The sequence below is a fragment of the Mustelus asterias genome, chromosome 21 (assembly GCF_964213995.1).
Source record: "Mustelus asterias chromosome 21, sMusAst1.hap1.1, whole genome shotgun sequence".
Classification (NCBI taxonomy): Eukaryota; Metazoa; Chordata; class Chondrichthyes; order Carcharhiniformes; family Triakidae; genus Mustelus; species Mustelus asterias.
This window is the reverse complement of record NC_135821.1, coordinates 42,041,799-42,068,771: the sequence shown is the minus strand read 5'-3', so window position 1 is coordinate 42,068,771 and position 26,973 is coordinate 42,041,799. Positions and strand designations below refer to the sequence as shown.

At 44.0% G+C, this 26,973-nt stretch overlaps 1 protein-coding gene across 1 annotated transcript in view; it reads left to right on the top strand.

The window, feature by feature from the left end:
* The window catches only part of LOC144508894 (glutamate receptor ionotropic, kainate 3-like), a 536,983-nt gene that overhangs the window by 251,365 nt on the left and 258,645 nt on the right, over positions 1-26,973 (top strand). Inside the window, exon 8 of the mRNA XM_078237108.1 lies at positions 569-676. Coding sequence (XP_078093234.1) covers positions 569-676 — 108 coding nt within the window. The remainder of the gene's footprint in view (positions 1-568; positions 677-26,973) is intronic.

Sequence of the window (26,973 nt, the reverse complement as noted above, 5' to 3'; positions counted from 1 at the left end):
CACTCATTCATCAGTCTTGTCACAAATCTGCAGGTGCACTAACAGATAGAGTCCAGCGTGAACCCGAGTTTATATTTCATTACGTGTTGGCAAACTCATAGTAACTGCGGGTTAAGAAGGTTAATGAGAGTGCTAATAAGAAGTTCTAATAATTTCCAGCTAGTGTTCTCCTCACTCCACTCCTGACAGATACACATATACTTACAAAGGCTGGGAGATAAGGAGCTCGCAATGAGCGGGCGAGATGAAAGCAACATCTTTTCCTTTCTTTTCCAAATGACATCTGAGCAATAGTGTAGGTCCTCGATATACATAATCTTATTAAAGTCTGAAACAAGATACATGGCTGGCACAATGGCAACGCCGATAAATCAGTGCGTGGAGCCAAATGGGATTCATGGAGCGAATTGTAGGCACTGGATAAGGAACAGCAATGATTAATTAATCATATTCCACAAGGAGACAGAATTAGGATCATTTCCTTGTGAGTGTGTAATTAAAATTTACTGTTATGGAGAGTAATGATTTATATTGCTGTGTAATTACCACCGTGTATTTTTCTGTCGAGGCTCAATGGGAAGGATTAACCGGCCGAATCGTATTTAACAAAAGCACTGGACTGCGGACTGATTTCGATTTGGACGTTGTCAGCCTCAAGGAAGAAGGCCTTGAAAAGGTCTGTACGTTTCCACTCTTTTGACAGAATAATGGTATCATTATTTTAGTTGATATATTTTTAAAATGCGGTGCAATATTTTAAATCAGTACACACAGATGTTCAATATTCTATCTGATAGTTGCAACTTAAACACATACTCACTTTTCATCCTGTAACTGTGACTCACATACACGTTACGAAACGCTCTGATCCAATGCTCTGTCTGGGGCGGCACGGTGACACAGTGGTTAGCACTGCTGCCTCACAGCGCCGGGGACCCGGGTTCGATTCCTGGCTTGGGCCACTGTCTGTGTGGAGTTTGTACATTCTCCGCCGTGTCTGCGTGGGTTTCTTTCAGGTGCTCCGGTTTCCCCCCTCAGTCCAAAGATGTGCAGGTTAGGTTGATTGGCCATGCTAAATTGCCCCTAAGTGTCAGGGGGTTAGTAGGGTAAATAAGTAGGGTTATAGGGATAGGGCCTGGGATGGGATTGTGGTGGGTGCAGACTTGATGGGCCAAATGGCCTCCTCCTACAGTGTAGAGATTCTATGGTAACTGAATTACTTTTATAATGAAAAGCCTCCAATGCAACCAACCAAAGACTGCTTGTGATGGGTTTTAAATATAATTAATAATAATCATAGCTACAGTTCAGCTATTGCACTGCATGTTACTTGATCTACAGTCCAGTTTGTCATCAAACAATAACATGTTGATATAAGAACAGAAAAGCTGGATAAGCTCAGTAGATCTGGCAGCATCTGTGGAAAGGGAGAAACACAGTTAATGTTTCGAGTCCATATGACCTTTCTACATAACTACATCATTCTGATATTTAGTCGGAACCCAACTCTGGCTTACTGTGTGTCCTCCTTCTCTTAACTCACCCCCCCCCCCCCCATTGATGGCAGATCATTTACCTCTGCCCAAACTGTTCAATTCCTCACTTAAAACTCTTAGGGGGGAATTTTCCTGTCCCGCTCACCACAGGAACCAAGGCAGGCGAGGGGGCGGACCATGGAAAGGTCCATTGACCTCAGACAGGATTTTCTGGTCTTGTGGCGAGCGCAGTCGGAAAATCCCAATGCGCATGGTCAAAGCACCTAACTAGCTTATCTTTCGGACTGTGGGAGGAAACCGGAGCACCCAGAGAAAACCCATGCAGACACAGGGAAAACGTGCAGACACCGCAAAGACAGTGACCAAGCCGGGAATCGAACCCGGGTCCCTGGCGTTGTGAGGCAGCAGTGCTCACCACTGTGCCATCACCCTCCGTGTACCCGAACAGGCTCCAGAGTGTGGCGACTAGGGGATTTTCATAATAACTTCATTGCAGTGTTAATGAAAGCCTACTCATGACAATAATAAATAAATAAACTTCAAACTTCATCTCTAAAACACTCTTCTCAAAATCCATTTCTCTGATTAAGTTTTCACCCAATTCCTGCAGTGGTTCTTTGTCAGTTCCTTTACTACCTTTACTCAGTTTTTTTTCACCCACATCCCTTTCCCCATTTTTCTCCTCACTAAAATATTTGCTACGTGGAAGTTGCTGCATAAATTCATCTTGATCAAGTGCTCATAAATCACAAATGATTGCAAGCAGACCCCAGGGTTATGCGGATAAGGCAGGAAAGTGGAGTTGAGGATTATCATTTTAGATCAGTAATGATCTCAATGATTGGTGGTGCAGACTCAGTGGGCCAAATGGCCAACTTCTGTGTCTGGCATTTTCCTGTGAATTGTCACACTGTCCCTTTCGAACATTTTTTAAAAAATGTACAACTCTAAGAATGCCCATGCAGGTGTCAGGCAGTTTGAGAATATCTGTAAAGGTGCGTGTGAAACACAAAGGAAAGATGGGCAGGATTTTCCGGCTGTGCTCGACCCAAGATCGGAAAGTCCCACCCAAGGGCAACGGATCTTTGTATGGTCTGCCCCCACCCGCTACGATTCCCGTGGCGGACGGGACGGGAAAATCCCACCCAGAACGTCAATATGTGATTGATCTGTAGCAAAAAGAACATGCAAGACAGCGTGTGCTAGTGTGTATGTGGGCATCAGAGTTAGTAGCGAGTGTGATTTCATGCATGAGTTGCTAAATCTGTGGTAGACTCTTATCAGATTAACTATTGATTTCTCTGTGAAACTCAGCTATCATAGCCCTGTGAGGATCAGCTCAGAGGGAGTACTGGAGACTGTGTCATGATTAGCTACAGTATGACTGTGTGCACGATCAGCACTGTACATTACAACGTTTTATAGTATTTACAGCGCAGAAAAAGTCTATTCACCCAGTGGGTCCATGCCAGGTTTGTGCCCCACATGAGTTATCTATTGCCACATTCTTTAAACCCAATTTAAGACCATAAGACACAGGAGCAGAAGTTGGCCATTTGGCCCACTGAGTCAGCACCACCAATCATTGAGATCATTACTGATCTAAAATGATAATCCTCAACTCCACTTTCCCGCCTTAACCGCATAACCCTCGATTTGCTGACTGATTAAAAATCTATCTCAGCCTTGAACACCCGGCATCTACAGCCCTCTGCAGTAAATAATTCAACAAGTTCCCTACCCTCTGAGAAAATAAATTCCTCCTCAACTCTGTCTTAAATGGGTGACCCCTTACTCCGAGATTATGTCCTATGGTCCGAGGCGCTCTCACCAGGGGAAACAACATCTCCGTATCTACTTTGTCAAGCCCCCTGAGAATCCCATATGTCTCAATAAGGTTGCGCCTCATTCTTCTTAACTCCAATGAGTACAGGATGAACTTACTCAACCTCTCTTCATAAGAAAATCCTTCCATATCTGGGATCAACCTAATGTATCTTTTCTGGACTGCCTCCAATGCCAGTGTATCTTTCCTGAGACTGGAGGACTAAAACTGTTCACAGCATGCCAGGCATGGTCTAACTGGTATCTTGTATAGTTTTAGCAAGACTTCTCCACTTTTATACTTCATTCCCTTTGAAATATAGGCCAACATTCCATCTGCCTTCCCTATTACCTGCTGAACTTGCATGCCAGCTTTAAGGTGCCACTGATGGCTTTTGTGACATTTATTGAGGATACATAAGGTGAATAAAATTTGGATCTGAGTCAAAAGTCTAATTGTGAAAGGGTTGGATTTCATGGGTGCCTCTGGTAGGTGGTAATATGATGGGTGGCCAGCCCACTGCCTGCACACCCATCCCCAACCCCTTCCCCATTAAACTGGGGGGAGGAGCAGGTTGGCCGGGTGCTGAAATCTGCAGGCAGCCCACCATTTGTAAAGAGATAGTTAAATGAGCAATTGAGTTGTTAGCAAACACATTAGTCCAAATATTATGTTGCCCACGTCATAAAATGGCTGGAGTGGGCAGGCTGTTTCCTTTTTGATCACATTTTGAGGAAAAGCCAGCAGATTAGAGTTCCATTTTGAGGTCCACATTCCCAGTTCAGACCTATTTTACTGGCAATACTTCAGTTCCCAGCTTTACTTGCTTTTCCTAATGGGTAGGTGGCACAAAGGAAGAAGGGGCTTCATTTGGGAATGTGCTGTGCACCACACCCCCGAAGACATTGTCCCCTTTTGCACCTCTCACCCTGACATCCAAACACACACTTCCCCTGCCCCGCCCACACCAGGCTCCCCAGTCCCTTCCTTCCCTAAAACCCTGGAACTGACCTTAGTTTGGGATCCAGATTGTCTTCATCCTGGGGCCTGCTTGCAATCCCAGCAGCCTCCAATGTACCAATGGTGGCGCTACTGAGACTGCCAAAGCTGCTGGCCAATCAGATTGTTTGGCAGCTCTGGGGGGCATGACTCCCTCCCACTGAGCAGAAGTGCCACTTTCACCAGCTTAAGCCCGAACATGCAGCATGCTACTATGGCAAGACAGCCTTCTAGGGAGGGAATAGAGGGATGTGGACCAAGTAAGGGCAGAAGGTCTTTTTTTTAGTTCGGGCATCATGATTGGCATTGGCTTGGAGGGCCGAAGAGCCTGTTCCTGTGTTGTACCTTTTTTCTTTTAACATGGAGTAGTTGGCTTCTGACATTCCTTCCGGGGGGAATTAAAGCAGTAACCTCCCCTTGCCCCCCCTCCCCCCTCCCACCCCACACCCCAGTATCACTCCAGTAAAATTTTGCTCCAAGTCTTTCCTGAGGTAAATGCTCTCAGTGAAGACAAAATGTGGGGGGGTGGATTTTCAGGCCATCCCACATGTTTCTCAAGGCAGGAGGCAGCACACCATTTGCTAACAGAGGGATCATTTGGTCCCATCACTGTTAACGGGATTTCCCATCGACTCACCCCCACGCCACCGGGAAACCGACAGCAGGGAGAGGGTGTGCTATCCAAAAGCTTCTGCCCACGTGAACAAGCCAGTAAATTCTGGCTTATATTTTTGCCCAAGTGCCTTGAAGGTTTGGGAAGGGGAAAACGATCTGTAATCTCTCCTGCTCCCAATCATGTTCCTTCGACGCATACTGGTCGTTCAAACATGTGGGCATCATTGGAGGTCAAAACTGGTCTTGGCTAAGGCATCTTATCCAGTCAAAAGGGTTGGCAACACTCAACACATGGATAATAGAAAAATAATGGATGATGAGCACTGCCGATGGAACTGCGAGGGAATGAAGACCTTCAGAAAAAGAGAAGAAGAATGTGAAGACTATGGGGCATATATTGTATTAAGGGTGCTATATGAAGTTGTTCTTTGAGGCCTTTTAAATAGGGGAGGAAAAAGTGGATAGCATTAATTAAAGATTGATAAATTTCAGAACCCAGTAGTACATTGGGCTACATTCACGACCTTTTGTAGATCGCAAGAAACTACAAAAGGTTGTGAACGAAGTCCAGTCCATCACGCAAACCAGTCTTCCACCCATTGACACTGTCTACACTTCTCGCTGCCTCGGCAAAGCAGCCAGCATAATTAAGGACCCCACACACCCCAGACATTCTCTCTTCTGTTTTCTTCTGTTGGGAAAAAGATACAAAAGTCTGAGGTCAACCGACTCAAGAACAGCTTCTTCCCTGCTGCCATCAGACTTTTGAATGGACCTACCTTGCATTAAGTTGATCTTTCTCTACACCCTAGCTATGACTGTAACACTACATTCTGCACTGTCTCCTTTCCTTCTCTATGAATGGTATGCTTAGTCTGTATAGCACGCAAGAAACCATACTTTTCACTGTATCAATACATGTGACAATAAATCAAATCAAAATACCTTTTGGAAATCCAGAACAAAGTGATAGTTCCAATTATGAAAGCTATTCCAAAATGCTCACGGGGTACAAAGAATTAATGTAAAAAAAAATGTATTTTACTGAATTCCTTATCTCTAACTTTGTAGTACAAATTATTTATAGAAACTGGAGAAATAAATGAGACTATTATTTCTCATGGTAAAAAGGAACAGATCAATCACTGGGAGTGCTACGCAGAACCAGAATTAACTTGAACGCATGATGAATGTATTTAGCACGAGCACTGAAAAACATTTAACCAATAAATCTTGCCTTGCTAATTAAGGAGTAATGCTTATTATAGTGCGACTGTACACATTTATCTTGTTGTTTTAAACGTGATCTGGCCAACTTCAAAGGTCATTAGCATTATCGGCTATTGGATAAACCAAACTGCAAAAATGGCTCCTGAAATTTGTGAATCCCAAAATAATAGACAAATAGAACAGTCTGAACTGGGTTTAATCCTGCTTTGGTTCTTTAAAGCTAATTATCTTGCTGTGATTACGTTGCTTCATCTGCAGCCTCACCCAAGCTGTGGTGTTTACTGCCTCTGGTAAGCAAGCAATGGTTGATTCTCGTTTGGAATGACATTTGTTTTCCTTTCAAACTGGGAGTTGTTGGCTTGACCATGAGTGAAGTACAATTGGGCCGAGCCATACTTCAGTCTGGTCGTTAGAAAAGCTTATCATCCGACAGCCCAGGATGGAAAATATCTCCGATCAACTTGGACAATCACTTCCTGAATGAGCTTTAAGACAAAGCCACTCGCGTTTCCTTCTTTGGTTTGGTTTATTGGGGTACATTGAAAAGTATTGACAGGAATTCTCCAGCCGTTCACGCTGGCGGGTTCTCTGGTCCCACTGGTAGCGCACCCCAGCCCCCAGGTTTCCCGCCAGCATGAGGTGACATCAATGGGAGTTCCCATTGACAGCAGGGGACCAGAGAATCCCACTGCTAGTAAACAAGGCGCCACCTCCCGCCAGCAGGAAACACGCGGCTGGGAGGCCAGAGAATCTCACCCATTGTTTCTTGAGCTATACAGGCAAAACATACCGCTCATGAAGTACACCAGGGGAAAGGAAAAGGATAGGGTGCAGAATATAGTGCTGCAGCGCCAAATCTGTAAGACAATTCGAAGAGGTTATTAGATAGTTTAAAAGATTTAGAATACAGCTTTAGAAGCGCAGAACGGGAGTAAAAGATGCAATTAGAAGATATGCTGTGGACAGCTCGCAAGAAGTCACCCTGATCCGACGCCATCCTTTTTTTTCCTCACCCTCTCCTATTCAGGATTATCATAGTTCTGTCTGATCACCCTTCTCTGTCTTCTCTTGCCAGCCACCGATTCTTCTTCCAACCCTGCTGCCTTAAAATCTTTCATTGCTACACCCATCTGGTCTTGTGCCTTCCTCATCTTCTTCCTGGTAGTCCTACCTCCATCACTTGCCTCATCTCATTTCCTCTCTGTGTGCGTGTGTGTTCTCTCTCTCTGCCACTGGTGCAAACCAGCAGGTATCAGTCCCAGTCCTCAGCCGGGTAAATGGGAAGGATTAGCAGCAGGAAGAGCATTTGGCTGTATAAGCACTCACCAAAACCAAATGATGGTTGATATGAATGAAAAGAACAAAGCTACTCACTAGTCTGTAACTAACACCCTGTGCTAATCTTTTCAGATTCAGCTGCTGCCTCCAGATTCTATTAAAATTCTAACAGGATTAGACAGGGCAGATTCAGGAAGAATGCTCCCGCTGCTAAGGGAGTCCAGAACTAGGGGGTCATAATTTTGAGGATAAGGGGTAAACCTTTTAGAACTGAGGTGAGGAGAAATTTCTTCACCCAGAGGGTGATGAATGGATGGAATTCACTGCCACAGAAAGGAGTTGAGACCAAAACGTTGTCTGATTTCAAGAAGAAATTAGATATAGCTCTTGGGGCTAAAGGGATTGAGGGATATGGGGGGAATCAGGATGTTGAATTTGATGATCAGCCATGATCCAAATGAATGGCGGAACAGGCTCGAAGGGCTGAATGGCCTACTCCCACTTCTGGTTTCTATTATTGTAATCAGACGCATTTCACCTATTCTAGACTCTGCTAACCCCTCACCTTTAGCAAATGTGGTTAGGATTAATTATAATTCTGTGGTGCCAATGGTTAATTTTGAGGAGTCCTGGACCAAGCCAAGCAGCAAATCAATTGAAACCATTTGCAATGGTCTTTCTATCATCTACAGCTCTGCACGCGATGTATTGCTTGCTGCTTATTTCACGAGCCACGGTTATAACATTTACTTTACTTTGTTTTAAAGCACGCACTATGGAGCAGTCAGCCCTAATAGGTTAATGAGCTCAGCATTTCCAGATTACATTTTATGACCCCATACTATCCACATGAGCTGGTTACACAGATTTATCATTTGCTCCTTTCTGACATGGTTTGCTGTGACTTCGACCTCTTCAACACGAGAACTGCCACAGAGTTTAGATAGAGAGCTATAAATGAGAAAGATTGCAGGTATAGAAGCCAAGAGGCACCGCACCTGGCTGAAGAAAATGGTAATAAAATTCTTCAGAATGGGTTTGTTAAAATTAGACTTGTGTGTTTTAAAACTTCTTCCAGCAAGAGCTGTTCTTATTCGTTCATGGGATGTGGGTATCCCTAATTGCCCATGAAGGGGCAGTTCAGGGTCATAGCAATGGGGTTGACTCTTGAGTCACACACAGGCCAGACCAGGTGAGCACGGCAGATTTCCTTCCCTAAAGTACATTAGTGAACCAGATGTTTTTTTTTTACAACAATCAACAGTGGGTTCAAGGTCAAGGTTAAACTTTTAATTCCAGATTTTTATTGAATTCGCATTTCATCATCTGCAGTGGCAGGTTTTGAACCTGGAAATCCAGAACATTACTCAGTGTCTCTAGATTACCAGTCCAGTGACACTATCACTGTGTCACCACCTTCCCTTAATGATTGCTGAAGTTTGCTCCTAATTGTCTATTACGTCTCAGTTCTTCTTGTATCTTTTTCTCTCTTAATCTGTGAAATACTGAAAGATACTTAGAGTCATAGAGTCCTACAGTGCAGAAGGAGGCCATTTGGCCCATCAGGTCTGCACTGACCACAACCCCACCAAGGCCCTATCCTCATAACACCATATATTTACCCTAGCTAGTCCCCTGACACTATGGGGAATTTGAGCATAGCCAATCCACCTAACCTACACATCTTTGGAGTGTGGGAGGAAACCCATAAAAACACGGAGAAAGTGTGAACTCCACATAGACAGTGACCCAAGCCGGGAATCGAACCCAGGACCCTGGAACTGTGAGGCAGCAGTGCTAACCACTGTGCCACTTATTTCAATAAGGCAAGGAATCAGTGGGCGGTGGACTTGGAAGGAAGAGAAATTGGCCTTGTAGAGTTTGAAAATGGCATCGAACAAACGAGTGGGATGAATTCCACCAGACACCATATTGATGAGGGAGTTAATGTGTGCAATGAATTTCAGAGAGATCATAATGTCAAATAGCACTGAGGATGTGATATGCAATAAATCTGGTTGAACCCAAGATACCTGACTAGATTGATTCTTCCACTGTAGCCCCTTATTTTCAAGAAGAAATTAGATATAGCTCTTGGGGCTAAAGGGATCGAAGGATATGGGCGGGAGATGGGATCAGGATATTGAATTTGATGATCAGTCATGATCAAAATGAATGGTAGAGCAGGCTCGAAGGGCCTCCTGCTTCTTGTTTCTATGTAACATTGGGTGGGGGACTGATTGGCAGCAGCAAGGACATTGGCAGAATTGCAGGGGTGGGAGAGCGAATGCTATTATCCCAAGAGAGGGCAACAGGTTTATATTCCATGGGGCCACTGCCACCTCCCTGTGTGGCACCATTAGAACCCTAGTGTTATGCTGAAGAACAGATTTCTGGACTCCTGTGATACTCTGCAGACTATTTCCCACTTACAGCCATGGTGGGAACAATTTGAACTTCCACTGCACCTCTCAAAATTAAATTTGGCAACTGCAATGTAAGCTGAGACATCAGCCATAAGGTTGGGTCGAGAGGTGAGCAAACTAAAGCTCACCACCACTTTCACAGTGGAAAGGATGGTCACCAGGATCTGTGCAAATTGCTGTGCAAAGTCGGCGCTGGACTCCTCCATACTCTGACATAGGCCACAGCCTTTCTGACAAATTTCCCATTGCACCAAACATTTCATGGTACATTGCTATCATAGAATCCCTACAGTGCAGAAGGAGGCCATTTGGCCTATCGATCCTGCACTGAAAACAATCCCGCCCAGGCCGTATCCCCATAACCCCACACATTTACACTGTTAGTCCCCCTGACACTAAGGGGCAATTTATCATGGCCAGTCCACCTACCCCGCACGTCTTTGGATTGTGGGGGGAAACTGGAACACCCGGAGGAAACCCACGCAGACACAGGGAGATTGTGCAAACTCCACAGACAATGACCCAAGGTTGGAATTGAACCCGGGTCCCTAGCGCTGTGAGGCAGTAGTGCTAACTGCTGTGCCACCGTGCTGCCCCTATCAAGGTTATTCTGTAGGCTTCTCCATCAAAATCCTTACCTAAATCCAACTTCTGTGTGACCGCACTCTCTGGCAATCTGCTCAACCCCAGAACTGACTGCAGCTACTCATGAACAGTGTCCCACTCCTGCAGATCCATTTCTAACCTGTCGTCTATGATATGCACAGTGTCTGTACCTGAGCTGCTGGTTGAGAATGTGAAATTAAGTGACAGTGCTTTGACTTCATCATCCGTCTCCTTTTTTTGGTGTTCTTCCTCTGCCAGTCCAGGCTGCAGCTCTTGGGAAGGGGAAAGAACACAAGGTAAGGTCGTAGCATGGAGAGCGGGAGAAAGGAAGCGGTGCAAGCTTAACACCGTGTGCAGCTTGTCAGAAAACATTGGAAGATGAGGGAAAAGTGGGGTGTGAGAAGGAGATATAGTCATGTTAAATTATTTTAGCCATACTGCTACCAAAAGCAATTGCTATCCAAATAATGGCCAGCGCCATCCCATCCATGGGGATTAGAACTTGCAGGCACGTCAGTTACTCTCCACTAACCCCATTTGTGTGGAGCTTTGTCCTCCAAGAGAGAGAGAAATGTGTCATCCAATCTGTTCAGCTGATGTAGCTCTCCTGGTTAAATGAGCGGCTGTGAATGCAAGCTCTGAGATGTGGGAGTGAAGATTGCAGCATTTGAAGTTTGTGGAAATGGGGTGAAGAACATGGAGTTTGTGTCCTGATTGATAGAGATTTATGGTAGGTGATTGAGGGGGCCGTGGTGTTTTGACCACATTTGGAGCATTGCATCCAAGTTGCCAGGTTTCACCCCTGGCATTACTCCCTAGCTAACTCCTGTCACTGCCTTTTTCATTTGATTTATTATTGCCACATGTATTGGGATACAGTGAAAAGTATTGTTTCTTGTGCTCTACATAGACAAAGCATACTGTTCATAAAGTACATAGGGAAGCAGGAAAGGAGTGGGTGAAGAATATGATGTTACAGTCATAGCTAAGACGTAGAGAATGATCAAGTTAATATATGGTCCATTCAGTAGTCTGATGGCAGCAGGGAAAAAGCTGTTCTTGAATCAGTTGGTTCGTGACCTCAGACTTTGTATCTTTTTCCTGATGGAATTTGGAAGTGAATATGTCGGGGTGTGTTGGAGTCCTTGATTATGCTGGCTGCTTTCCCATGGCAGTGGGAAGTGTAGATGGAGTAAATGGATGGGAGGCTGGTGTGCCTGATAGACTGGGCTTCGTTCACAACCCTTTGTAGTTCTTGTGGTGTTGGTCAAAGCAGGAACCATACCAAGCTGTGATACATCTGAAAGGGGCGTTTTCTATGGTGCATCTGTAAAAATTGGTGAGAATCTGTGGGACTTCCTGGGCTGCTGCATATCCAGGATTTTTCTCTTACTTTCCAAATCCTCCACCAGGACCTCCAGTGCCGTGTATGAAAATTCTGGGGCCCGCACACTCAGTTATGCCATTTTCTTTTACTATCGACCAGGTCAAAATCACTCCCTGCATGACTCCCTTGCTGCAGCCACAATGACACTGTCCTTTAAGCCATGCTGGCTAGCTTTAAGTGATGCTGGCAAGTTACAATTCGGGGTCTCTACTGCTCTGTGCATCCTGTCAGCATTTCAGTGCACTTGCCTGGGTTAATCATGACCCTGCCAATTTCAGGGTGAACCAGTTTCATCCCTAAGCAGTTAAATCAATATAAATACAAAGTGCATTGGCCTATATTGTAAATAAATCAAAGGATTCATCCTTCTCAATAGTTCCAGCACTTGAGTCTGTTCCAGGACATAAAGTACCTGACCGTATGAATTTACAATTGATTTAGTTAGTCGCACGCTTTTAAGACTGTCGAACCTCTGGAGAAGTTGATATGCTGACTAAAATTCATCTCGATGTTATTATTGGCACAAAGCGTCAAAGTTCCTTGTGGCTTTTGTTTTGTCAGGAGATTAGGTCTGCTGCTGTCAAGACAGCCTTTTGTCTAGAAGATGTATCACATCTTACTTTGATTCATTGAGATTCTCCTCCTCCTGCACTTACTGCTGAACCTTTTACTGTGCCACTATAGGCCATCCTGCCTAGGTACTAAAACTTTGCAATAGTACTTCTGCCAAAGGAAGGCTTTCTCTTGATTACAACCCGTGTGTGGATAACGAAGCTTTTTCCATTCATCAACTGCACTAATGGAGTCAAAACAGATTAGCACAGTAGGATTCCCATTTAAATTAGTTGACTGCAGTTGCACCAGATGACACTTTAGCCCTTCATGCTCGTTGTGGCACTTAGGCCTACATATATTGTTGAACAAGTGTTCCCATGTGATGGCTAAATGCACTTGCATTGAGTCCTCTGTGTGTTTTTTCAAGGCACTGGCAAATATGGCAGCAAAATTCCGCTCTGTAAAGTTGGCAATTTTGATCCTTTGGGTGCTATGGTACAGCGCAAGGTAACATCCATGTCGTGCCACCTGCAAACGTACAAATTAGGAGGAATAGGCCGCTCGGCCTATTTACCTTCCCGCCATTCAATAGGATCATCGCTGATCTGATTGTAACCTCAGCTCCACATTACTATCAACCCCCCCTCCGCCCCCCAATAACCTTTCACCCCCTGGCTTATCAAGAATCTATCAACCTTACCTTAAAAATATTCAAAGACTCTACTTCCTTTTGATGAAAAGAGTTCCAAAACCCCTCGGAGAAAAAGATTTCTCCTCACCTCTGTTGTAAATGAGTGACCCCTTATTTTAAACTGTGACCCCCTAGTTCTAGATTCTCTTTCAAGAAGAAACATCCTCTCCACATCCGCACTATCAAGACACCTCAGGATTTTATATGTTTCAATCAACCATCTGAGGGAGATGGAGCAGAGACAATAGAGAAGATAAACTGCTTGTAGAGGGAAGAGGTTGAGTAGTGGGAGGCCATACCTATCTAGATCTTCAGGGAACACTTGAACATGCAGCCAAGCCAGGGGCAGTATGTTCAGCAACTGCACTTCACCAAGGAGGTGGTCACAGACTGTAGCACCTCTTGGAACGAGACCTGCAGCCTCCGAGTAGTGTGAGGATGGAAATGCCAATGACTAATAAGGTGATCATGGTCCTCAGTTTGTTCACCAGATGACATTAAAAAGATCTCAAAAGTGTGTTAGCCTTTGTTACAACACGGAGATTAAAGAAGCTCTGTGCACAAGGTGAAGAGACTTCATTGTCTTCAGCAGAAGGAGTGGGAACATGATTTTATCAATGTAATGATCCTTGCTGTGCTGCAGAATACCGATGACTATACACACGTGACTTGCAGGCACCACATCTCCAAGCTGAGTTTTACCAAAACTGCAAAGGGTCCAATCACTCCATGTGCAATTGTTGTGTGACCGTGCCCAGCACTCCATGTTGGCAAATGCCTCCGACCATAGCTGCAGTCATAATTTGTTTATCCTGCACCAGTCTACAGTTACTAAATCTGCCGTCCAACATGTCGAGCCAGAGGGTGGTTGCTCAGTGACAAGAGCTCTCCGCTGCACACCTGGCTGACGACATCTCTCCAATGAGATGAGACAGTGAGAGCTATGTTGCCATGAGGGATGTAACCAAGCAACCATCACATGTGGAAGGAATGGTTCCACTGCCTTCACCACTTAAGAGGAGTCCTCTAGCACTTACAGTTGTTGTTGACTCTTGGTGTTTTCCAGCAGAACCTGGCCATCATGAGGGTTCGGCTCTTGCCACCAGGATGGCTTTTACTTCAAGATTGTGGCCAATGGGGGCAGATGCTGTGATTCCGAGGATTGGAAAGTGGGATATGGTAATCAACAGGGGTCTGGGGTTTCGTGCAGGGAGCCAGAGTCTGACCTATCAGATCACAGCAGCCAGCCTGGAACATAATGTACTGGCTGACACTTCCTCTCTTCCGCTTCCTCCCTCTCCACCTCCTCCTCCTCTCCCTCCTAATACTGAGGTTCTCACCAAACCCAAGGTCTGAAGGTAAGGAATCAGAGGCTAGAGTCACGTTTGTCATTAACTGTGGGTAGGCAAGTGAAGTGGCAACGGTGAAAATGGAGCAATGTGTATAAGGCCAGTGATACATTTGGTAGAACGTTGCTGTAAGGATGCATTGCCTCACCTTGACCACCCCACTATTTGTAAACTGTGCCCTGTGATTCTATTCTGCCCCACAAGAGGAAACATCCTCCCGGTTTCCACCCTGTCAAACCCCCCTCAGGATCTTATATGTTTCAATAAGATCATCTCTCATTCTTCTAAAATCCAATGGATATAGTCCCAAATTGTTTAATCTTTCTTCATAAAGCAACCCCTTCATTCTAGGAATTCCTCCAGTGTTGTATCCAAGCCTTCCATGTCAGGCAGGAAGCATTGATCTTTCTCTTGTCTGGAGGGCCTCCAGGCCTAACGCATAGAAAGTTCATTCTTTCTCCTCCCGTTGACCTCCTGAACCAATTTGTATAGCACAGCAGCTGAAAAAAAAAACAGAGAACGTAGTCTCTGGCCTGTTGCACCATCTCTACTCTTTCCTGCAGGTCGGCAGATCATTCCCAAGCAGATTCAGCCCTGGTTGCAGTTGGAGTGCACCTCACCTTCAAACACAGCTGCAAACGTCCCGTGAACATGGGCCCCAGTTGAGGCCTGTGACCGCTCAATGGAGATTCAACCGAGCTTTCAGTGCTGACCTGACCATCACAACTATTCAAATGAGCAAGCAACATAGAGTTTACGACTCATCACCTTGAAGGGGAACGGGGCAATCAAACATTGCAGTCCCTGCACCCGCATTTGGGAACTTTCCAATTTAGCCTCCTAACACTTTTAATTTCACCTAGCTGATGCTGGCACTGAAACCGCTCTTAGGAAATTCAGTTGGAGTGCATTAAGTTTATGTGCAGTGTGTGTCAAACAGCAATATCCTACAAGGCTGATGCAAATTATTCAAATTCCACTTAACTCTTCCTCAGTTAAGCCCTTATTCATGGTGGTGAGTAACTTTCTACCCCAGCAGTTAGAAACTCAATGTAATGGCTTTCTTCCACTGCTTATTGTCACGATAATGAGAGGGAACAAATTTGAATTAATCACAGAACGATTTAGCGAGGGCAGTTAGAACGTGAAATCTTCTCCCACAAAACTGCTGTTGAGGCAGAGTCCACAAATTCTTTAGTGAATTTGGTAATTGCTTGGAAAAAAGGAATATTGAGAGCCAATGGTGCGTGAGCAACAGAGTGGAAGTAGACTAAGGTAGCTCATCTATAGAAAGAAAAGTCAATGTTTCTGGGCTGTAACATTCTGTGATTCTATGAAAAACAAAATTATTTCTTCTTCCAAATAACATTCAGCAAAAGGTTTCCTCTTACAGCAACAGTACGCAGTCCTCTTATAATTCATAGAATCCCTACAGTGCAGGAGGAGGCCATTCGGCCCATCAAGTCTGCACTGATCACAATCCCACCCAAGCCCTATTCCCATAACCGCACATATTTACCCTGCTAATCCCCCTTACACAAGGGTCAATTTAGCATGGCCAGTCAACCTAACCCACACATTTTTGGACTGTGGGAGGAAACCGGAGCACCCGGAGGAAACCCATGCAGACACGGGGAGAACGTGCAAACTCCACACAGATAGTGACCCAAGGCCGGAATTGAACCCAAGTCCCTGGCGCTGTGAGGCAGCAGTGCTAGCCACTGTGCCACCGTCCCGCACACACAGTTCTTTCATGTACGTTCCAATGAATCTCTTGATGAGACATGAGAGTCTAGTGAGCTTTCCTATTACTACTATTTCATAGCACTGAAATAAAAGCAAAATACTGTCGATCTGAAATAAAATCAAAAGTTCTGGAAATACTCAACAGGTCTGTCACCATTTGTGGAGAAAGAAATGGAGTTAATGTTTCGAGTTGAATATGAGACTTCTTCAAAACAGAAATGGGTTGATGCAACCTTCCACAACAGCGCTTCTATAATGCCTTGATTTTTTTTCTCAACCAGGAATTCCTCCTGACATTGGTTGACAGGACCCTCAGTTATGTCCTCCCCTCTCCTCACTGTCCAGGATCCCAAACACTCACTCCAGGCATAGTAGTGATTTCTCTGTACTTCTTTCAACTTGGGATACTGTTATTGCCGTTCACAATGCAGTCTCCGCTACATTAAGGTGATCAAACACAGATTGGATAATTGCTTTGCAGGACACCTCCACCCAGCCCAGAAGCATAACCCTGAGATTTTGGTCGCTTGCCCTTTCAATTCACCATCTTGCTCTCGCACTCACATTCCTGTCCTCAACTTGCTGCAATGTTCCACTGAAGCTCAATGCAAGCTCAAAGAACACATTTTATCTTTCAATGATGGCATTTTGCAGTCTTCTGGACTCAGCATTAAGTTTGCCGATTTCAGGCCATGAATGCTAATCCCTCCCAGTTAATTCTGTTTCTTTGCCGTATTGCCATTCTGATTTTTTTTTCATGTTCTTTTAAACAAAGCTCTTCCTTATTTTGCCATTCACACTTACTCGAGACAGCTGGTTTGTTTCTTTACTGAGATCATCACTACTCCTTTTGTTCCATGACATCTTTTTTAAAGTTTATTTATTAGTGTCACAAGTAGGCTTACATTAACAGTGCAATGATTGCTGTGAAAATCCCCTCATCGCCACACTCCTGTTCGAGTACACTGAGGGAGAATTTAGCATAGCCAATGCACCTAACCAGCACATGTTTGGACTGTGGAGGAAACCGGAACACCCGAAGGAAACCCATGCAGACACAGGGAGAGCGTGCAGACTTCGCTCAGACAGTGATCCAAGCCGGGAATCGAACCCGGGTCCCTGGTGCTGTGAGGCAGCAGTGCTAACCACTGTGCCGTTCTCTCCCACTGTTTATCCTACCACCAACCGCCCTTCCCCAACTCCTGCTCTTCATCATCATAAAACCCATTCTATTACTACCTTCCTTCAGCTGTGAAGAAGTCATTTTCACCTGGAAACATTAACTTCCTCTCTCCATCCATGATGCCAGACCTGCTGAGTATTTCCAGCACTTTCTGTTCTATGTCTTCTTCATACCTGTTTGATTCCCTTCGTACAATCCTCCATACTACCTTTCATATATTTCCACAATATAAGTGATTTAGCTGAGCATAGCAGTGAGTATGGTCTCCCCATTGCTTCGTAGAGTGACGGTATTAAGTGCCTTTATTTAGAGGTACCCTGCTGGTCCTGACCATTGTTGCTGCATTTATGAGCATACTTTCAATATTTAACCAGGGGATTTCCCTGGTTCTACCTTGTGTTTACTATCCTTTGGTGTGTGATTACATTTATTATTTTACTTCAACATTATATTACTTTGGGTGGTTCATTTCTCAAAACTGTGCTCTCGTTGTAATGAAAGGCATTGGGCAAAGTTACGTCCAATAACTTGGTTAAAATGTTTCAGGTCTGTGCAGCCATAATCTTCTTGGTAAGAGCTTATGATCCTGGGGTTTATGCACCAGACATCCAGATATTCAGGTCTTTAAAGCCTACAAAATTACACAAACTTATTGCCCATTAATATATTTGCGCCATATTAATGTTGAACCCTCAGCACCCATATAAAATAAATCTGTGATAAATGCAAAATACTGCGGATGCTGGAATCCAAAACAAAAACAGAAAAATGCTGGAAAATCTCAGCAGGTCTGACAGCATCTGTGGAGAGAGAATGTAGAGTCAAAGGGTCATCTAGACTCGAAAGGTTGGCTCTACTCTCTCTCCACAGATGCTGTCAGACCTACTGAGATTGTCCAGCATTTTTCTGTTTTAAAACAGATCTATGGTGGGTTCGTTGATCTGTGTTGAATCTCCTCACCTGGTGGTTAAGAGAAGCAGCTGTTAAGTTCACCCAATAATTTAGCTGTTTATTTGCTGTGTATTTAGTTTCTTTTTCATCACTGATATTATTCAAACCTTGTCATATCTTTATCCCATTCCCCATCTGGAAGAATATTTCAAGGGGTCTGAACACAGTTGAGATATCTCTAATGTGTTTCCTTCCTGCAACCAGCAAATGGTGAAGAAGGAGCAGAGGAGGCGTGCAGGGTGAATACACTTAAACCTTTAAATGTTCAATAGTGAAACTTGAATATATCTGAGAACAGCATATGGAGTCAACAATTCACCAAGGTCTCCATGATAATCCCCTTCAGACAGGTTTAGAAATTAATTCCAGAACATAGACTGTTATATCATTCATTGTTAAGATGACCAACATTTTAATTTTTACACTACTGAGTTCTTCCAAGCAGCAGCAGGGAATAGTATCCCCAGCAGTGTGTATTTTTCCCATGCTCATCGTTTTCTTTGTCACTGACTTCATAAACATAGAAACCCAACAGTGCAGAAGGAGGCCATTCAGCCCATCGAGTCTGCATCGACAGCTATCCCATCCAGGCCCTGTCCCCGTAATCCCACATATTTACCCCGCCAATCCCTCTAACCTACTTATCCCGGGACATTTAGGGGCAATTTAGCATGGCCAATGCACATCTTTGGACTGTGGGAGGAAACATTGAGTGTCTTTAAGACCGAGATAAGTTCTTGATTAATAAGGGGGTTGGAGTTATGGGGAAAAGGCAGAAGAATAGGGATGAGAGAAATATCAGCCATGATTGAATGGCGGAGCAGGCTCGATGGGTCGAGTGACCTAATTCTGCTCCTATGTCTTATGGCCTTATGGTCTAAGCCGGAGCACCCGGAGGAAGCCTATGCAGACACAGAGAGAACATGCAAACTCCACACAGGCAGTGACCCAAGTAAATTAAGTGCACAATGTGTCCACTCCTGCCATCTCTTTTAATTCTTTAGTTGCCACAGCCTTTCTTGCGATTTCCTGTTGAGCCCTTTAACATACTGTCTGAACTTAGCCCCTACACCCTGTCATTCTTCGTGGTTTCTATCTTCATCTAAACTCCTCTCTTTCTCTCACCCAAGATGTCTCTGTGCTCCTGCCCTCCCTGAACCTCACCAACTTCTGCAAAACCCCTTGCCCACCCTACCAAAGTTACCGTCAAACAAAACGTATCCATCCCGACTCAAGCAATTTTTGTTCACATCCTCACCTTGAATATCTCTTGATCCATCTTCAACCTCACCACTATAACCATCCACCATGAGAAAAATGCCTTTCATCAGTATATTTTCTAAATCCTAATTTCATCTCCATAATCTTCAGCTGCTGTAGCAATGCCATTCCTGAACAACTCATTTAGTTCATCCTTTGACACCCTCTCCACAGAACCTTAAATTGGTATGTCTGACTTCAAAGAATGAGTACTCTGTTACAGCTAATACCTGTAGCCTGAAACTCATCAACAGAAATTTAGTTTAATTCATTTCGCATCCTATGTTGACATCCCATCCCATCCCAAGGAGATCCCTTAATTTTAACACCAAGAACACACTGAGAAGTCGATTCTGAATCAAAATGCACAATTGTGGCATGGACGGTTTCTTTCGACACAACAATCTCTCAGATTTTGCCCATTTTCAGTTCACTTAAGTCTATCTCGTACGGAGGACACTGCAGATCAGCAAGAATTTGCTTATACATAAAACATTAAAGCGTGATTTCAAAAAGGCTCTAAGAGCTAAGAATGAGTTGCTTCATTGCAGTTCGAAAACAGTCGAAGCGCACAGGCAAATGGATCATATTGTTGATTTTTATTGGCTGAATTTAATCTGTCTCTTGTGCCCAATTCTTTCTTTGAATAAGTTTGTGGTTTAATCTCAAATGTCCATAAATGTGTTTTTTTTATCTGAGGGAGATCAGGTGTGTTGATTGAAAATTCTGTACTATCTATACCTGGTACAGTTGAACAAAAAAGGATAGACTATTAAGCCTGAGGTCAGCTACATCTCATCCATTATATATAGAGTCGTGGAGGAATACAGCACAGCACAGAAATATGGCCCATTGCGTCTGCACCAGTCAAAGACAAACCACCCAACTATTCTCATCCCATTTTCCAGCACTTGGCGCATGGCCTTTGTAAGTTATAAATGTGTAAAGTTCCAGTCACAAATGGAGCTAAACAGGGTTACGCGTTAGTGCCAACCTTCTTCAGCATGTTTTTCATTAGCTTCCTGTCCAATGTTTCTATGATGGTGATCCTGGCACCAGAATCAGATATTACATTGATAGAGAGCTGCTCAATCTGAGATAAATCCATGCAAAGACCAAAGTTTCCAAGGACATACTTCGCAATTTCCTGTTTGTTGATGACTGTGCACTAGTTGCCGTTTCGGAGCTGGATGTGCCATGTAGCGTAGACTTGTTTCTCCAGTGCATACAACAGCCCCAGCCTTACAATCAGCATGAGGAAAACTGAAGCAAAGCACCAGCCTGCTCTAGGAAAGCCACATCTGAGCCCAGGATTTCATGACCTAACCTGTCAGCAGTGGATAAGTTCACTCATTTCAACAGCACACTCTCATTACTTTTATATTGATGACGGGATGCATGCAAGAATTGTCAAAGCTAGTGTAGCCTTCGGCAGCCTTCTGGATTCCATTGAATCTTCTATGGAGAGCTTAAGTCTGGGGTATGCCGTCTTGGCAATCAGAGGAAGTGCTACAAGGACACTCTGGCAGCTTTTGTGTACCATCCACAAGATGCATTGTAACAACTCACTAAGGCTTCTTCAACCTTCCAAATCCGTAATCTCTAAAGTTTAAAGTTTATTTGTTAGTGTCACAAGTAGGCTTACTGCAATGACTTACTGTGAAAATCCCCTAGTTGACACAGTGGTGCATGTTCGGATACACTGAAGGAAAATTTAGCATAGCCAATGTACTTAATCAGCGCATCTTCTATTTGGACTGTGGGAGGAAACCGGAGCACCTGAAGGGAACCCACACAGACACGGGGAAAACATGTAGACTCCACACAGACAGTCACCCAAGCTGGGAATCAAACCCGGGTCCCTGTGGCTGCGAGGCTGCAGTGCTACTCACTGTGCCATGGTGCTGTCCTATGACTTAGAAGACAGGGATCGAAAGCACATAGGAGCTCTGATCCCTCTACAAATTATGTTCCAAGTCACTCACGATCCTAACTTGCAAATATATCATTATTGCTTCAAGGGCACTTTGTCAGAACCTTTGCACATTCGCACCATGGTACCTTCACCACATGGACTGCAGAGGTTCCAGAAAGTGACTCACCACCATCTCCTCAAGGCCTTGCCAGCAATGCCTGCATCCCATGATTAAATTAAAAAATACATTGAGACCCCGAGCTGCTGATTTACAATTTGTGATGTATGACATCCTATGAAAAGTTGTTGGTTATAGTTTATTGCGAACAGTCTTGCAGGCTTTTTTTATATCTAACCAAGCTATACAATGCAAGTAGCAGGATGAGTTTATTTATTAACAGATGTTGTGCATTAATGCAGGATACAGTAGAAAATAGTGTACATAACGCATTAGTCTTTGTCATGAAGAAGGAATTTCCTCGCCACTGGAGCTCTTTTAGATCAGAATCCAGGAGATCAGCAATTACATTACTAAATCTAGCTCCCTTCCCTCATGGGAGCATTGCAGTCCCACTTTTTCATGGATTTATGATTCTGCCCCAGTTAAGGAGTTGGATATAATAAAGTAAATGCTAGGAGTGGACTCCTAAACTACAGATATCTTAAAAAGCCAAACAGTGCAAGTGCCAATGTCAAAACAACTCCAACTTGTCTCTCTTTTGCTGTGCCCAGATCTAATCGGATTACTGCACAGTTACTCAGTATGGCACCTAAATAGCCCACAGTACCCTATGTAACAATACCCAAGGTTACAATGGGAATGATTGGTCGTTGAGCCAAGTTTCAAATTACATATGCACTTTCCAATGCCCTCTTGATGGCACTTAATTGTTGCTCGGTAAGATTCCCGGGTACTGGTTATCTTTTGGGATCCCACCCAAATAGCCTTTGTTCATTAGTCAAAGTCAAGGTGGCAGGGTTTTCACAATGAGCCAGAACAAACAGAAGCAAGAACATTAATTTCTCAGTCATTAGAGATCAGGAACCAACCATGTTGGGTAATTTGAGTATAGACAGTGGATTAATTTTGTCCTGATGAGGAGCATAACATAATTTATCATTTTAATGAAAGGCTGCATTATCAGGGTTCTGGAGGCCACTTTTTATTTGAGAATCATAGAAACCCTACAGTGCAGAAGGAGGTCATCTGGCCCATCGGGTCTGCACTGACCACAATCCCACACAGGCCCTATCCCCATAACCCTATGCATTAACCCTAGCTAGTTCCTCTGACACTAAGGGGCAATTGAGCATGGCCAATCCACCTAACCCGCACATCTTTGGCTGTGGAAAGAAACCGGAGCACCAGAGGAACCCATGCATTTGATGTATAAACCTTAAGTATCTCGTCAAATAAAAGCACAAGGAATTTGAACGACGGCAATGGGACAAAAGCACAAAATAATCAATCCCTTTTCCATTGATCAACCAACCCATCTACTTACGTACCAGTCTCTCACTATAACTCAAGGGTGGCACAGTGATTCGCACTGCTGCCTCAGCGCCAGGGACCCAGGTTCAATTCCTGGTTTGGGCCACTGTCTTGGGCGGAGTCTGCATGTTCTCCCCATGTCTGCATGGGTTTCTTCTGGGCGCTCCGGTTTCCTCCCACAGCCCAAAAGACGAGCTGATTTAGTGCATTGGCCATGCTAAATTTTCCCTCAGTGTACCTGAACAGGCACTGGAGTGTGGTGACTGGGGGATTTTCATAGTAACTTCATTGCAGTGTTAATGTAAGTCTACTTGCGACACTAATAAATAAACTTTAAACTCATATTCTTATCTTCTGCAGAAATGCACCGTAATAAGTCTGCGGAGGCGGAAGTCCCTTCACCAAAATCCCTTTATTTACAACTCTACAGCAGTACACAGTGTGCTATCAGTTAGCAGTCCACCTCTGGGGGTGTCAGAGGAACTGACACTCCTGGTTCAGTACAAGGCAAAGACTCCCTGAATGGTCCATCAATTGGATCTTTAATCAGGGATATCTTTCAATACCAAACAAATAAACAAACTCAAATTAACTTAGGGGATCCTTAATCAGGGAGTTCATACTCCAATAGCCCAAACTCAATGGCCTGATTGAAGTCATTACATGCACCAACTCATCTCTTGAATCCATTTCTATTGCCCAATTACTATGTTTACTTTTTGCACACATTGGGTTGGGCAGGGTGGGTAATTTATTCTCCAAGTCTATTCCTGTTTGTGGGGGAAGAGTTCCACCTGATTTCCCTTCTTACTCCCAATTTGCGTCCTCTGGATGTGAACCCATGACCATAGTGGACAATTAGCTGCATCAATACTCTTCACATACTCCTGAAATTTTCAATTAAATCCAAGTGAAGTCTCTGGCTTCCAAAATAATGAGCTCAACTTCCACATAATAACCTTTTCTGAAAGTTACATCCTTGATACTCCGAAACGTGTGTCGCTGCTTGTATCACTGCTTGCTAAAAGGCAATTATGTCTTCCCTGCCATTTAATTAACAGAACTGCGCCAATTCTTCCAAAATGGGGTTTGATCAGCGTTGGATGCAGCAACAATACAACCTCTTTTTGATTGGTATTTTATTGTTTTTGAATGTGGCTCTCTAGTGTGCAGACTTTACGTCGATTTATCTGTGATAAACCTGGGATCATCTTCCTGATCAATAAGATGCAGCACTGCTGCTTCTAAAACTGGTTAAGAGAGAGGAAGGAAGGGGAGCATGTAAAATGGGAGCACATGAATAATCTTTCAGAATGTACATGGAATTCACAAGTTAATTTCAATATGTGCAAGTGTGAAATGTTATATTTTCTGTTCACCAGAATAAGGAGGACACACACTATTTGGAAACTATGGGGAAAATTGTATCCATGAAATACTTGCTTGTGGTTTGTTAGAGGTTAAAATTTTTTAAACATTTCAAACTCACCTCTTCCAGTTTGCCCACTTCTAGTTTTAATGAATGTGACATTAAGTGTTTGGCAAATAACCTGCTCCCAAAAATCGAATTGGCCATTTAAGTATTATAATTAGGCTCAAATCTAACCTGTCTTTCAGGTTTAAACCTGGCCACCTGGGTTTCCTGATTCCTTGGAAACCCAGCAGCTAAAGGGAGATGAGGATTGCTGCATGGGAAAGATAAGTGCATTTACTGCACTGCTTGCGGTTCAAGAGAAGCACCAAGCTTGCCTTCATTGCTCCCCCCCGCCCCTCCCAAGCCCACACTCGACAATCCAAATATCTCCCACCCAATTGAACTTCCTGGGATCAGATCCACACCCATCCACACCCCCAGCATTACTAGGTTCCCTCAAGATTTGGTGACCACCCCTCTTTAGATCTGCATCACCCATACCTCCCTGTGCTTCCACTGAACCAATTGCAGTCTTCCTACTTGCTCCTGGCCTTCGGCTTCTGCCTGAGTGTCCTTTGCCTGATGGAGAGCGAAGCCTATCAATTAGGCTGGCTTTTGAGCCCTTTGAGAAATAAGATCCAAATTGTGAGCATCTGGGTTTCCCAGCCTCTCAGAATCTGGCCCAGATCAGGGCCTTATGAGTCTAAGTGGAGTAAAGGAGCAAAGTGACCAAGGGGACAAGATGCACAAAACACTAAAAGCAGTGACTCAAGTTAATAAGGCCTTAAAAAGCAAGCAAATTACAATGGTTATTTTTTAAAGCAATGAGATGGAAGAGCAGAGAAGCCACGTTGAACTTGAATCAAGTCATGGTTTCACACTGATTATCTTGCGCACTCCTGGTTGTCATGTTGTACAAAGAATGTGAAAGCACTGGCAAAGGTGGAACAATGATTCCCAAGGATGACACTGGAACTGCGAGATTATTCTGCATTATAAAAATAGTTAATCAAGCCTCATCTCTCTCCTTTCGAAAAGGCAAGGCTGAGGGGTGATCTAATAGAGGCCTTTAACATTCTTAATGGAGCAGATGGTGAGAGACCAGAACTAGGGCGTCTTGGAAATCTGATAGTCATTTATAAATCCATTTGGGAATTCAGGAGGAGTTTTTAACCAAAGAGTGGCTGTAGTGAACAGCATAGAGACATTTAAGGGAACGTTAGATATTAGATTAGCACTGAGGGAGAATGAAATAGAGGAATTTGTCGATAGGGTGAGATGAGGAGGCATGGGAAGTCTGGAACATTAACACCAGTTGGGCTGAATGACCTATTTCTGCTCTGTAAATACTGTCATTCAATGTAAGAATAGCAAGAGTGAGGGACAGAAAGAAAGAGACAAATATTAGTGACTGAGTTAGAATAAAGCTCAGCCTAATTGTTTCTAAATATACTTAAACACATTCATGCATTGCTCTATTCTTTCATCATTTTGAGTTGAAAACATAGAAACGTTGCTTATGATGCCCTCATCCAAATGATTGATATATACATTGATGAGAAAGAACCCCAATACCATGTAAATCAATCTGTTACACCTCCTGTGCATTGAGAATTTCCCATTTATGGCTGCCTTCTATCTTGTGTCTTTAAGACAATTTTCTACCTGAGAATGCAGCAAGTAATTGACACGAGTTTCATATTTTCAGGTCAGATGTCGGAACAGTGAATCAGGTGGTCCGCTTAACAAAAATTCCTGTGGAAGAAACTCTCCACAAATATTGGCACGTTCCCAGAAATTTCTTGCAAACAGCCACGCACTCCCAAGAATCCACTGACCTAGGTTTAAAGACATTGGCTGGGATTTTCTGGCCCATCCCGTTGGTGTGATCTTCCACCAACGGCGAGCTGCCTCCCGCCACCAGAAAACAAGCCACATGGGAGGCTGGAAAATCCCGGCTATTGTCAATTACTGAAAGGATGACCATGCTCGAGAAACAGACATTTATAGCACAGGAGGAGGCCATTCAGTCCATCATGTGCTTACGTGAGCTCGTTTCTTGCGGAATGCCAAAGTAATCCCATTGCCGCATCCTGTCCACATGAGAAAGTATTCCACTCTTCATCAATTCTCTATAATCTCTCTTCACTCTTAGTGGCAATATTAAATTGAGAACCCTCGATTTCATTGATTTGATTTATTATTGTCACGTGTATTAGCATACAGTGAAAAGTATTGTTTCTTGCACGCCATACAGACAAAACATACCGTTCATAGAGAAGGAAACGAGAGAGTGCAGAATGTAGTGTTACAGTCATAGCTAGGGTGTAGAGAAAGATCAACTTAATGCAAGGTAAGTCCATTCAAAAGTCTGACAGCAGCAGGGAAGAAGCTGTTCTTGAGATGGCTGGTACGTGACCTCAGACTTTGGTATCTTTTTCCCGAAGGAAGAAGGTGGAAGAGAGAATGTCCAGGGTGCGTGGGGTCCTTAATTATGCTGGCTGCTTTGCCGAGGCAGCGGGAAGTGTAGACAGTGCCAATGGATGGGAGGCTGG